Here is a 15619-nt window from a genome sequence, read left to right as displayed (position 1 = left end):
AATCTTGACAGATGAACTGGCTACAATAGCAACATTTTCTTTGGGATTATTAGCCTATTCTGAGCATGGACAAGACCTGAGAATTGGGTCAAACTCAGAACAAAACCCAGTGCATGGGGCTGGGGATGTGGCTCAAGCGGTAGCGCGCTCGCCTGGCATGCGTGCGGCCCGGGTTCGATCCTCAGCACCACATACAAACAAAGATGTTGTGTCCGCCGAGAACTAAAAAAAATAAATATTAAAAAAAAATTCTCTCTCTCTCCCTCTCTCTTAAAAAAAAAAAAAAAGAGTAGTTTAAAAAAAAAAAAAAAAACCCAGTGCATGGCTACCAAGGCAGAAGTCAAGCTTTGGCAGAGACTTTGGAAGTCTTAAGCACACAGTTGTTTGTCTCCTCACAAAATTTTTTTGAACACTGGAACCATGTGTGGTGGAAGGTGAAAAACCTAAGCAGGGAAACAGTGAGAAAGTAGAGAGAGTTCAGGATCCAAGTGGGAGGAAAATCTACAGGGTATCTCAAATCCTTTGTTGAAGAACCTGAAAAGACAAAAAAGAACCAAAGAAAGATTGACCCTGAGACTAAACCCCAGACTCAGTATATCCCCTAATTGGATTAATGTAACTGATCACAAGACTCTCTGACCCCTGGTGGGAAGGGTGAACGCTCTATAATGGAAGATATCATCTGAAGGGTCCATAGTTTTTTCATACAGATTACATGGCATTCAACTAAGTCATATCAAGAAAGTCACACAAAAAACTAAGAGAATAAAAATAGACATCCATGGGTGATCCAGATACTGGTATTAAGCTGATGAAAGCTTTAAAATAATTTTGAGTGTTTCAAAGCCCAGTATTACCAAAGGGGGAGGAGGAAAAACATGGAAAAACTGATAAAATAGATGAAAAATAGAGAATTTCACCTAATTCTTTTTTTATCACCAATAAAAAAAGAACCATTTGGAATTTTAGAACTGAAGAATATACAATATTAATAATAACCCATTAGATGGATATACCAGAAATATGAAACAGCTTAAAATATGGTTAATGAATTAAAGGTCAAAGAAAATATCCAAACTGAACAGAAAATAATAATAACAATCACAACAATAATAATAGAAAATTAGAAGTTATTAGAAAATGTGGTACTTGGTGAAAAGAGCTAATGTATAAATTGGAGACTCAGAAAGAAAGGAGACAAAATGTGGCAGAATTAATATTTGAACAAATAATCATCAATAGTTTTCCAAAATTGGTGAGAGGTTTCAACTCTATATTTAAGAAGTCCCAAAACTCCAAACAGAATAAATTAAGCAAATAATAATACAAATGACAATACCATATCAAAAAGTACATCTTAACTAGTCTGCTGAAAACCAAAAACAGAAAGAACATGTTAAAAACAGCCAGATGGATGTGAGGCATACATGCATACATGAAATCAGTGACATCTGACCTCTCAAAAGAAAACAAGTAGGACAGAAGACAACAGAATGACACCTCATTATGCTGAAAGAAAACTACTACCAATTTAGAAGGAGAATCCTACAGTAAGTATGGAAATGCAGGAGGAAATAATAAAAAGGATAACAACGTGGTTAAGAGTGAAAAAATATTCACCAAATATTAACACTACAAAACACTCATAGCAATGTCTTATGGGATTTGGAGTATACATACATAAAATGCACGTCAAAAATAACACAAGAGGTCGATCAACCCCCTGCCTACCCCACTACCGCCATTGCCACTGCCTCTGATGCCACAGCTGCCAACCAGGGGTTGCCCGGGGCCTTCTTCCTGGGCTGCCACAGAGGCTGCTGCCTGCTGGAGGTGTCTTCTCTGGGCACGGCCTCAGTTACCTTGGACCCAAATTCCCACACTGCCTGGCGTCCCACGCTGCCTCTGTGGTTGCTGCTGATGATATATGAATGGTGTTCTGCATTTCTGTTCTATTCTTATGTCTTTAATTTTTTTTTCTCTTTGGTTGTATTCTTCCTGTCTCTTGTCTATTTTGTTGGATTTTCTTTCCAACTTTTCAACAATCAACAGCCAATCTCTGTCAGCTCCTCTTCCACTCTTCCTGTGAATTTTTACTTCTAGCTTCTCTCTTCCTTCCTCTTAATATTGCTACTGCACCACCTCTGCTCTCTCATCCACCATTTGAAACTGTAAATCATTTTAACAAATATTCTATTTGTACTATAGATAGTTATTGAACTCATCATTTTGGTTTAATGCGAGAAAGCAGCAGACTCCTTAGTGGGAGCTATTAGGTTTAAGGCTATATATTGTGTACACTGGGTGCTGTTGATATTGGTGTCACCAGTAAGGATGAAGCACTGGAAACCTCAGGGACACTATAGGTCTAAGGATAGAATTTATCCTGCATTAGATTCATACTTTTAGATGGGAAAACACACTAACAACATGAAAAAACAAGGGAATAAAGCACCCCAACAAACCAAGATGCTTCAACAACAGAAGCCACTGATAACACAGTAGAAGAAATGTCCAAGAAAGAGTTCAGATTGTATGTAGTTAATTTGACATATGAAGTAAAGGATAGTATACGGAGTGAAATTAAAGAAAAAATACAGGAAGTGAAAGACCACTTCAATCAAGTTAGAAATCATGAAAAAAAATCCAAGCAGAAATCCTCTAAATGAAGAAATCAGTAAACCAAATTATAAATTCAATAGAAAGCATCACCAACAGACTAGACCATTTGGAAGACAGAACCTCAGAAAATGAAGACAAAATATATAATCTTGAAAGAAAAGTTGAACATGTAGAGAAGATGGTAAGAAACCATTGACAGAACATCCAAGAATTATGGGATAACATGAAAAGACCAAATTTAAGAGTTATCGGAATAGATGAAGGAGCAGAGATATGAATCAAAGGAATGCATACTTTTTTCAATTATTTAATAGCAGAAAATCAAATACATTCTTTAAAATTATTGAATAATCAAAAATAGTGAAGTAAGAAAAAATAAGAAGCAAATGGACCAAGTAAGAAGAAAATATTAAGATGAGAAATAGGAAACCAAATATATCAGTAAATTCATTAAATATAAATAGACTTAATAATACAATTAAAAGACTATAATTGTCAGTCTAGATTTTAAAAACAACTAGAGGATGCTTTCAAGAGACACACCTTAAATAATAAGTCACAAAGAGGGTGAAAAAAGAATGGAAAAAAATCACACCATACAACTCCTAACAACCAAAAGAAAGCAAATGTAGTTATACTAACACCATTAAGGCAAGAACCATATTTAAGATAGAGAGGGATATTTCATAATGATAGGGGATTAATTCAAAAGGAACATATCACAATATAAATCTATGTAAAACCAATAAAAATAATCATAAAATAAAAGCAAAAATTGGAAAGAATTAAAGGAAAAATAGAGAAATGGAGTAGTTTCCCGCTTATCCTCTATGGTTTCAGTTACCTGTAGTAAACTCTGATCCAAAAATGTTACATGGAAAATTCCAGAAACAAGAATTCATGTTTTAAATTGCATGCCATTTTACATAGCATTATGAAATTTTGTATCATTCCATTCTGCCTGGGATGCAAATTATCCCTTTGTTCAATATATCCACATTGTACATGCTACCCACCCATTAATTACTTAGTAGCCACATGGGTTATTGGATCTATTGTCACAGTAACACAGTGCTTGTGTTCAAGTAATCCACACTTTACTTTAAAATGGCCCCAAAGTGCAAGAGTACTGATGTTGGCAGTTCAGGCATGGTAAAGGGAAGCCATAAAGTGCTTCCTTTAAATGAAAAGGTGAAATCTCTCAATAAAAAAAATAAATCATACACTGATGTTGCTAAGATATACAATAAGAATAAATCTTTTATCCAAAAAATGGTTCTAGTTTAAGATTAGTTATTATTGTTCATTTCTTACTGTGTCTTATACATAAATTAAACTTTATCATGATTATGTATGTATGGGAAAAGTATAGTATATATAGGATTCAGTACTATCTGAATTTAGACATTCCATGAGGTCTTGGAACATATCCCCCATGGATAAGAGAGGACTACCATACACAGCCATGGTGGGTGATTCTAACATTTCTTTCATTAGCTGAAATAACAGAAAAAAAATTCAATATGAATATATAAGAGTTGAATATCATAATTATAGCAACTTGACCTCAGTGATATATATACATAATCTGATCTAACAGTGACAGTATACATACTTTTATAAGGTCACATGGAACATTCAGCAAAAGTGTCTATATAAAACAAGCCTCAACAAACCAAGAAGAGGAAGCAAATCGGCAAAGCATGCCTCAGCCTAGAAATCAACAACAAAAATATAAAAAACAACAAAAATATAAAAAGAATATCTCAATTGCTTAGAAATTAAGCAATATACTTCAAAATAATACTACTGTTAAATTTTAAAAATAATATTTTAAAATATTTTTAATAAAATTATAATAAAAACATGACTCATTCAAACTGTGAGATGCAGTTAAAAACAGTGCTTAAATGGAAAATTATAATCTTCACTGCATACTTTAGAAAAAAATAAAGACTTCAAATTAATAATTTAAGCTTCCATCTAAAGACTTAGAAAAAGAATAGCAAATCAATCGCAAAGGAAGTAGAAGGAAATTAGCTGGGCATAATGGCACACACCTGAAATCCCAATAGCTCAGGAGACTTAGGCAAGAGGACTGGAAGTTCAAAGCCAGCCTCAGCAATTTAGTGAGGCCCTAAGCAACTTAGTGAGACCTGTCTCAAAATAAAAAGAACCAGTGATGACTTAGTGGTTAAGTGCTCCTGGGTTCAATCTCCAGCACCACCACACTCACACAAAAAAAAGTGGGAGGAAATTAATAATATAAGCTGACTTGAAATTAATAGAAAATCAGCAAAACCAAAAATTGAATCTTTGATGAGATTTAAAAAAAATGATAAACCCCTAGAAAAACTGTTCAAACACACACACAACACAATCATCATTACCAGAAATTAAAAAAGTCTTCAAACACACACACACAAAATTAAAATTTACTAGAAAATTTTTGGCCAATGACTTATACAACTTAAATGGATAAATTCCTTGAAAAGCACAACTTACAACACAGACAGTAGAAGGAATAGAACATCCGAATATTCCTATATCTATTATATCTGAATCTGTTACTTAAAACTCACCAATACAATATTAAAGAACAAAGCGGGAAGATCAACACCACTAACTTTAAGACTTAAGTTAAAAAATCAAAATGTTGTGGAACTGGTAAAAGTATACACAAATAGAATAACAGAACTTAATAGAAATTTATAAATAGATCAAAACAAATACAGTTAACTGATCTTTTAAGAAGTAGAGACAATTCAATGAAAAACCAATCTTTTCAACAAATGGTACTAGGACAATTGGTCATGCATGTATGAAAGGAAGGAAGGAGAAATGAAAAAGAAAAAAATGAAAGAGGAAGAGCAGGAGAGAAGAAAGGAAAAAGAAAGAAAAACAATAAGACACAGACCTTATAGCTTTCATAGAAATTAACTCCAAATGAATCATAAACCTACACATAAAACAGAACTATAAAACTTCTAGGAGATAACACAAGAGAAAAATCAGGTGACCTGTAGTTTAGTGAAATATACAACCCATAAAAGAAAAAACTGACAGGCTGGACTTATTGAAACTAAAACTACTCAGAAAAGGTACTGAAGAGAATGAAGACTAGTCACAGACTGGGAGATATCTGCAAAACACACCTGATAGTGCACTTGAACCAAAATATAAGACAATTTTTTAAATTTTTTTGCTTTTATTGGGGCATTATAATTGCACATGATAATTGGGTTCATTCTGACTTAATCATACATTCACAAAATTTAATTTACTCCATTCAGTCCCCAGTTTCCCCATTTCCCTTTCCTCCTCCCTCTTTGTATTCCCTTTCTCCTACTCTACTGGTCTACCTTGCACTCATCTTTATATTTTTAATAGATGCTTTAAAGGTGGAATTCACTGTAGTACAATTGTACATGTACGCATTATAATTTTATCAAATTTATTCTGAATTTTCTCCCCTTTCAGGCCCTTCTTCCCTCCCCCTCAATATCCTACTTCACTGTTATGATATCTGACCCCACCCCACCCTACTTACTTTGCTCCAACTTTTATATACGTGAGAACATTCGACCGTTGATCTTCTAAATCTTGCTTATTTCACTAAGCATGTGTTCTCCAGTTCCATCCATTTACTGGTAAATATCATATTTCATTCTCTTTTATGGCTAAGTAAAACTCCATTGTGTATATACACTACATCTTCTTTATCCATTTATCATCTATTGACCAGCACCGGGGCTGGTTCTATATATTGGCTATTGTGAGTTGCACTATTATAAACAATTATGTGCTTGTATCACTATAGTATGCTGTTTTTAGTTCTTCTGGATAAATACCAAGAAGGGTCATACAGAAGTTCCACTCCTAGTTTTTTTTTTTTTTTGAAGATTCTCCATACTGCTTTCCAGAATAGCTATATTAATTTGCAGTCCCACCAACAATGAATGAGTGTACCTTTTCCCCTCATCCTCATCAGCATTTATTATTAGTTTAATTCTTGATGATTGCCATTCTGACCGGAGTGAGATGAAATCTCAGTATAGTTTTGATTTGTATTTCCCTGATTGCTAAGGATGTTGAATATTTTTTATGCATTTGATGGCCAGATTTATTTAGTTTTGTTTTGTTTTTGCAGTACTGGGGATTGAACCCAGAGCAAGGCAAGTATAACCTTAATGTAATTTAGTGACAAATAATATATCAATACTAGTCAACTGTAACAAATGTACCACACCAATGTAAGATGTGAATGATAGAGAAGACTATGTGCAAGGGAGAGGGAGATAGGGAACTCTGCATTTTCTGCTTAGTTTTTCTGTAAACCTAAAACTATTCTAAAAATAAAGTATGGGGCTGGGGTTGTGGCCTACCATGAGTGAGGCACTGGGTTCAATTCTCAGCACCACATATAAATAAGGAATAAAATAAAGATCCATCAACATCTAAAAATATTTTTTGAAAAAGCACATTCAGTTAAAAAGAAAACTTCCCAAATAGAAAACTTTAGACATTGGCCTCCTTGGAGAATTCTTCCAAACACCTAAAAAATAACAAATTTCATAACATTCTTGCAGAGAATAGGAAATAAAGGAGGTAACACTTTCTTACTCATTTTATGAGGCCAGCATAACCTTGATAAAAAGCTTGACAAAGATATTACAAGAAAGAGAATCGCACACCAATCTTTCTCTCTCATGACATAGCTGCAATCTTAAAATTATTCTGCTAACTCCATTGTAGAAAACCATTCTAAGAGAATGTTACTCTCAGTCTAACAATGAGGATAAAATAGTATAATCAACAAAAATCATAGCTTTTGTACCCATTAAAAAAAAAAAACAAATGAACTAAATTCCAAGAATAACAATCTCCTCAAAGGACAGACAGGACTCCAGACTATTTCACCTTTGGCAGAGCACAGAAGGAAAAGGGGGCTACCCTACAAGGGAGCAAGAACACGCACCGAGTGTGGGCCAGCATGTCAGTTTGGAGTAGCTGGGAGAATTCATAAAGCAGAAGAGAATTCGCTCATTTGGATGCTCTTTTCCACTTGTCTCCACCAGACTCATGAAAGATTGTGGGAAAGCAGGAATATTCAAAGACAGCACACTTTTGTGGCACAAATATGTAAGAAGGGCTGGGCTGCCAGTGTAGAATAGGCATAAAACTATTTTATTGACCAAACTTTCCTCTCATGCTGTGAAATAGTTGCAAAATCTCTTGGGCCCAGGATCCGACATCAATACAAAGCAGAAATAAATTAACACTAGGGAAGGGCAGGTCTCTCTTTCACCCAATACCTGCCATAGATACAAGGCACAGTTTGGTTATGCCAAAGGTGAGGAAGATCCACTCCCAGGACAAAGCACATGGACTGAGACAAGAGAATAAAGAGTCAAGCCCCGCTGGGGGAAGAACAAAGGCATGGGGAGAGATCTCCCTCTAAGTAACAGACAGGCAAGCAGAGATGCATGAAAGGTGAGGATAACACACAAATACTGAGACACACTCACCCATTCCCCAAGACCATTCCAAGTAAAAGGTAACACAAGCCCACCACTGAAGGAATTTGAAACCTGTGGCACCCTGAGGGTAATGACAACAAAACCCAAACCTAGCCTGACTCCTGACTATACTGTCTGAAGCCCCAGCCTCAGTAAACATGGAGAATTCTTGAACAAAATTTCCCATCTTAAATACTTGGCCTAATTGACATTTATAGAAAAGTACCTTGAACAAAATTATCAATTTTAGTACTTGACCTAATTGAATATATAGAACAGCAACAGCAGAATGAAAGTGCTTCTCAGGGTACGTGAAACATTCAACAAAATAGAATTTATTCTATTATAAACAGAACTTTAACAAATTTGTAAGAACTGAAAACATGCACATAGTGTTAAACCAGAAATCAGAGGAAGGTATCAGCAAAAATCCCCTAAAATTTAAAAATTAAACAATGTTTTTCTAGACAGCTGTGAATCAAAGATAAAGTCACAGCAGAATTTTTTAAGTGAAAATGCAATAGAATATATCTTAATTCAGCTAAAACATAGAGGAAAATTTACAGTTTTATATCAGAAGAAGAGTATCAAATCAATAATATAAATTTCCACTTAAGTGGCTAGGAAAAGAGCAATTAAACCCAAAGCAAGTAGAACACCATAATAAGTTAAAAAAACTAAAAGACTGAAAACAGGAAAACAATGAAGACAACAGCTACCTCTTTGAAAACACCAATAAAATTGGTAACTTCCTAGGCAGGCTAATTAAGAAAAAAAGATAAAATACCATTACAATATCAAGGATAAAAGAGGAGCTATCACTCAAAGGGAAATAAAGGGATATAAACAACTTCGTGTGAATAAATTTGATAATGTAGACTAAGTACCACCTTTTATTTTTTATTTTTAACTGACACATAAATGTACATATTCATGAGATATGCTGTGATGTTTTGACACGTGTATACAATATGGAATGATCAAATCAAGAAAATTGTATCCATCTCCTCAAAACATTTATCATTTCTGTTCAAACATACAAAATCCTCTCTTCTAACCATTTTGGATAATCCTTGTTAACCACAGGCAGCCCAGAACACTGGAGTTGAACCCTCCTATCCAACTGCATTTTTGTGCCTTTCAGTGAACCCCACTCATCCCCCTCCCTTCCCAGCCTCTGGTAACCACTATTCTACTCTCTACTTCTAGGAGAACAACTTTTGAAACGTTAAGAACTACTAAATCTTACAAGAAGAAACACATAGCCTAATTAGTCCAACATATATTTTTATATTGAATTTTTTATTAAAAACATTTTTGGGGGAAAAAAAACACAACTCCCAATCCCTGTAACTTCATTGGGAATTCTATAAGACACTTTAAGAGGAAATAAAGGTAATGCTTCACAAATTCTTCCAAAAAGTAGGAGAAAAGAAAATACTTCCGACTTATATTTTATAAGATCAGCATTACTCAATATCAAAACCAGATAAAAACACTACAAGAAAACTACCAATATATTTAATGAATAAAACCACAAAATATTCAGCAAAACATCAGCAAACTGAATCATCATATCAAAGTGCAATTTATCTCAGAATGCAAAATTGGTGAAATATTCAAAGTCAGTCAAAATTATTCACCTTACCAACATACTGAAAGGAAAAAAAATCACATAAGCATCTCTACACATGCAAGAAACATATTTAACAAAAGTTATCATTCATTCATAATAAAATTCTCAGAAAACCAGGAACAGAAGATAGCTTGCTCAACTTGATAAAAAGCATCTATACAACATTGCACTGGAGTTGTTATGTAGCACAATTACAGTAAGAAAAAGAAATAAAAGGCATACAGATAGAAAAGATAAAGCAAAACTGTCTTTATTTGCACACGATACATGTATCTGGAAAATCCTACCTAAACTATGAAAAGTGTGCTATAACTAACGAGTAAGTTCAGCAAGGTCTCAGTCTTTTATTAAGCACTTAGTAAATAGACCAATATCAATTATATTACAGTATACTAACAATACACAACTGGTAATTGAAATGATAAACTTATTACTCAAAATAGTATCAGAAACATGATATACTTAGAGAAAAATCTAAATAAAAAGTATACAAAATATGTATACTAGAACTACAAAACTCTGAGAAGAGAAAATAAAGATTATATAAATACGTGAAAAGATAAACTATGTTCATGAACTAGAAAACTCAATATCATGTTTGATTTTAATTCTCCCCAAATTAATCTACAGACTCAACATAATCTCAATCCAAATCTTAAAAGAGAATTGTAGTAATTTAAAAATTGATTCTAAAGTCCTTTGCTTTGCCATATAAATTTTAGAAACTATTTTGAAAAAGAGAAACAATGTTGGAGGACCTGATTTGAAAGTTTACTATAAAGTTACAAAACTCAAGATAGCATAGTACTGGCATAATAAAACACAAACGGATCAATGGAACAGAATAAAGAAAGCACTAGACACAATTGATTTTTAACAAAGTTGCCAAGGAGATCAATGGAGAAATGATAGGCTTATAAACAAATGGGTACTGGAAATTCTGGACGTTCATTCAGAATAAAAAAGCAGGGAGGCTTTACCTTGCACTGTTTAAAAAAAAATTAACTGAAAATGCATCACAGACTTAAACATAAAAGCCAAAATTATAAAACTATTAAAACAAACATTAAAAAAATTGAGGCTCTGCATTAGGCAAAGACTTTCAGGGCACTAAAAGCATAAATCATAAGAAAGAAATGGTTAAAAATTTATGTTATCAAATTTTGCTCTTTGAAATTTCCAGTTAAGAAGCTGAAAATACAAAGTGCAGACTAGGAGAAAATATTTGCAAGATGAATATCTGATGAAAGACTTGTATCATATATAAAGAATCCTTGGGCTGGGGTTGTGGCTCAGTGGTAGAGCCTTACCTAGCATGTGTGAGGCACTGGGTTCAATTCGCAGCACCACATATAAATAAATAAAAGTCCATTGACAATTTTAAAAAATTAAACAACAACAACAAAAAGAATCCTTACAACTCAACAATAAAAAAAAAAAAACACCCACAAACGTTAAATGGGCAAAAGATTTGAAAAGACTATTTCACCACAGAAGATACAAGCACATGAAAAAGGTTTAATGTCATTTTTAACGAGGGAAATACCACTATGCTTCTACTAGAGGAGTGTAATAAATAAAATGAATTAATCAAAAGTAATAAATAAAAAGCCATCATCGCTTGCTATTAAAGATGCTGAACAGTTGCAATTTTCATAATTGCTAATGAGAATGTAAAGTGCTATTTAGGAAAAGCTCAGAGGCCATTAAGACTCAACAATTCCATTCTTAGGTATTTGAAAAAAGAGAAAAATATCCAAGCAAAAAGCTATTCTAGAATGTATATATCAACTTTACTTTTAATCAGTAATCCACCCAAATACCATGGGATATCCAAACAAGGAAATATTACTCAGTAATAAAAAAGAACAAAACTACTGAAATATCAACTGCATGCATGAATCTCAAAAGCCTTATGCTAAATGACCAAAGGCATGCACAAACAATTTACATAGTCTATGATTCCATTTACATGACACAACAACAACAATGAAAAGCGAAGGTCTCTTAATCTATGCATTCACAGAGCCTACCGCATTACAAATTAATAAAGGCTGGGTGGACTAATAGGGGGGAAATCACTGCAGAGAAGATAAAGGGCAACAAAGTATACAGAGACCGGGTGAGGGGAAAGCACCTAGGTCCCAAATCCACCCACAAGGCAAAAAAAAAAAAAAAAAAAAGTGAGGGAAGCCGTGGTCCAGGCCACTTTTAATAAACAGCTGAATGAATTAGACGAGAACAGATTAATGAATGAGCAGCCTCGGCTCTTCTCGGGCCTGAAGAAAGGCGTGATGCGCCCCACCCTTCTTTTTGAAATCTCCATCCCACGCCTGCGCTGAGCCCGGATAGAGGAGATTTTAGAGTCCAGCGGGAGAGAGCAGAGGCGAGACCCGACTTGGGTGAGGCGAGCGCCGAGGGAACCGGCGGCCCCGCGCCCCTCCCGGCCCCAGCCTCCCCCTCGGCCCCACTTACCCAGGCCTGCCGTTCCAGCTGAGCGTACAGATTGGAGCCCTTAAGCTTTTGGACTATCTGGGCAATAATGAGGGACAGATCCGACTCTTCCTGCAACATTTCCCCTGCCCTCACCCGCCAAGCCGCGGGGACTGACCACGGGCACCGAGAGAACGCGCCACCGGGTCGCGCTCAGGGCCGGGGATACTTCTCTGGGACCTAATTACGCTGGGACTCCTCCAGCGGGCGTTACTAGGCAACTGCCGGGCCGTGTGTCCGTGCCTCTCGGGTCCCCTCCGCGCCTGAAGCCCCCAGCACCTGGGTTCCGCCGGCTGAAAAGGACCAGGGAAAGGCTGTAACTTTCACCTCACTGTTCTGGCCTGGTCTGTGGTTGAAAGGCGACATTAGAAGCCCTGGCCTCCCGAGCTACGACGTCTCGGAAGCGGAAGGGGAACCGAGAGAGATGTGTGTTTGTTTTACTACAGGATCATTGCTCTGCCGCTTCTCAATTTCCGCAGCGCTGTGAATGCAACGATAGGGCAAACGACCCGCTGGACTTCCCAGGGTCTGACGGGGTGTGCCCTTGAGATCCCAGGTTCCTCCCCTGTAAAATGAGCCAACTCACAGGATCCTGTAAGGATTACCTGAGGAAAAACCCTGAAGGCACCTAGACTGTAGAGAGCACTCGATTTTATTTCATTTTCTTCTCTTTCTATTCCCTAGTTATATATTATTCCTAGCATTCCAAACCTATTGCCTAGTTATATGCTAGGAGTAAGTAGACAGTCTCTTCTCATCTAACAGCTAAAACTAACTAACTAACTGTGTGTATATATACACACACACATACATATACATACATATATATGTAGGTTTTCTACAAAGTATCATCAACTCAAGGATGAATCAGACTGTCGTCTTCGTGGAATTTACCATCTGAGTTCCTCCTCTTCTGTGTATTCATTAATTCGATCATTTATTCACAATTCATTCAGCTTTCAACTTATTATTTCTTATAGGAAATTGTCCAACCACAAAGATTTGATGAAATATAATTCTTTGGGGGTGGGCGTGGGGGGTACTGGATAATTAAACTGAGCCACATCCCCAGCCCTTTTTTTATATATTTTTATTTAGAGACAGGGTCTCCCTGAGTTGCTTAGGGTCTCGCTAAATTGCTGAGGCTGGCTTCAAACTTGTGATCCTCCTGCCTCAGCCTCCTGAGCCGCTTGAATTTCAGGCTTGCGCACTGCGCCCGGCTTTAAATATGATCCTTATCTTCAAGGAAATATATTGAAAAAACTTTTAGAACTAGAAGTAAGTGATTCAACTAATCCCATTTGGATAAATTTGTTTATTAAGCTAACTTTGGAAAGAGGTAAACAGGAAATAAAATGTGTAAAAGCAATTAATGACCAACTCTACAAAACGTATTGTTTCTTCACAAAATATTCTCCCCCAACTCAGAATTTTACAATTCCATAAATGAGTAGATCATCTTAGCTCTTTAGACTCCCTCCCACCCATCTATGAATCTCAATACAATTCTCACTTGAAAGAAAGAGAGGGAGGGAGAGAGAGAGAGAGAGGAGAAAAGACAAAAAAAATCAAGTAAAGGAGAAGGAAGAGGAGAGAAGGAGAGGAGAGAAGATAGGAAGACAACTATGGTAAAGGTTCTTTAGAGATGGGGGTGAAATGTAAAGAGATAAAGGTGTTCAGTTAAATTAAAAAGGTCATAGAGCATAAAGAGGACAAGAAGAAAACCACAGTACTGGGAATCAGATAAGTTTCTAGCTCTCTTCCTAGTATATACCCTAGGAATTTCATGAGTCTCTTCACCCACCAGAGTTTGACCTTTCTCATCTGCAGCAGGAGGGTAGAAAACCAGCCTGAAGGAAGTTATAAAGATCAAATATACCTAGTATTAAAATATTAATAAATAGTAATAAATTAAATATTGAAACTGAGATAATTAAGTAAAAAAATATGCCCAGTGGTATTTATAAGGAATGGGTAGTGACTAAATAAACATAGCAATACATTTAAAATTCCCAGAACTATATCGCACACAGATACAGGCTTAAGATCATTTTTTTAAAAAAACAGAATAATTTGTAACCTTAAAGCAACTAAGAAGTTTAGATTTCATTCTGAAGGCATATTCAAATTTTTAAAAAAAGCTTCAATCCTCATGTTCAAAAAATATTACTTACATACACAGAAACAGGTGTGTTGAAGTATAATTCAATTCTAGAATGGCTTCTCTTTTTACAATTCAATTTGACAAGACCTTTCAGAACACTTGTTCCAGGCTAGGAATGGCAGAGAATACAAAGAAGAGTAAAAAATGGTCTCTTCAATCGAGGAATTCTCAGTCCCAAAGGGGTGGTGTAACTCCTTGAGTCTCCACCTGTGTATATGGAAATTATATTACTTTAAAGTCCTTGTTCTATAAGAAATTGAAGGGGAAGAATCCCATCTTCATCCCACCGAGGGGGACTTTGTCATGTAAATCCTTATTGTACCCAGAGTGAGTGAAGTTTGAGAAAAGCCATTCATTTCTGATATTTCAGAGTAAAACATAACTCAACCTAGAAGATGAATAGCAAATGGGTTCCAATCTCACCTGAGTAGTTACAACTGTATAGAGAAAAAAGAAAAATAAATGCAGAGGTACAACTGCTCAAACTGCACTCAAATTTACAACAGAAATACTTTGGGTCCAACCAGTGTGGGGATCTGAGCCCAATCCTGCCTCTCTCAGACCTACTCTACCTTGATCAATTTTACATATAATGCTGTGTCAAATCTCCCCAGAAGTGGGCAGAGAATGCATTTGAAAACCACTTCTTAGTAGCATTCTATGACAAGGATGTGGACCACATCAGAAACACCCTGATTAACACAAATGCCCAGTCTGTCATAAAAGCAAGGTACACTTCAGCTATAGCCTATAATATATTCTTAATTTATTCACACAAGTGTGGCTTGCATAAACCCTACCGTATACAGTGAAAAATATTTTCAGTTATTTTAGAAGGAGATACTGATTTTAGCATGCTCTGTCAATAGAATAAACTGAATTGCATGTTGGCATAAATTTACTCAACATAAATAAAAACTATTATATGTATTGAGTGTGTTATCAAGGTCACAGACCTCATTGTCTAGAAACAAATGAGCTTATAATGATATCCATTACCTGTCACTGTGCAGTTTGCTCATACATGCTGGCCCACAATCTTAGTGCTTTTCAAAGGCTCTTCTTGTTACTTCTGGAAGTCCTCCCCAAGTAATACACGAGGGTTCAGGAAAAAGTCTACACATGACCTTCTGTTCTTCCTACCTCAGCAATGCTTGATAATCTAAAGTCTCTGTCCAAGGTGCT

General features: G+C 35.7%; 1 protein-coding gene across 2 annotated transcripts in view; it reads right to left on the bottom strand.

Annotated features, from left to right (window-relative positions):
• The window catches only part of TBC1D19 (TBC1 domain family member 19), a 146475-nt gene extending 133814 nt beyond the window's left edge, over nucleotides 1-12661 (bottom strand). Inside the window, exon 1 of one of the 2 annotated variants that reach the window (XM_081303212.1) lies at nucleotides 12253-12661. In XM_081303212.1, the coding sequence (XP_081159338.1) occupies nucleotides 12253-12351 (99 nt within the window). In that variant the 5' untranslated portion in view covers nucleotides 12352-12661. The remainder of the gene's footprint in view (nucleotides 1-12252) is intronic. The other variant, XM_081303211.1, reaches the window with a different exon arrangement.
• Nucleotides 12662-15619: the final 2958 nt, after the last annotated feature.

This window comes from Spermophilus citellus (genome assembly GCF_964194105.1).
Source record: "Spermophilus citellus genome assembly, chromosome: 8".
NCBI lineage: Eukaryota > Metazoa > Chordata > Mammalia > Rodentia > Sciuridae > Spermophilus > Spermophilus citellus.
This window is presented reverse-complemented; position numbering and strand designations above follow the sequence as displayed.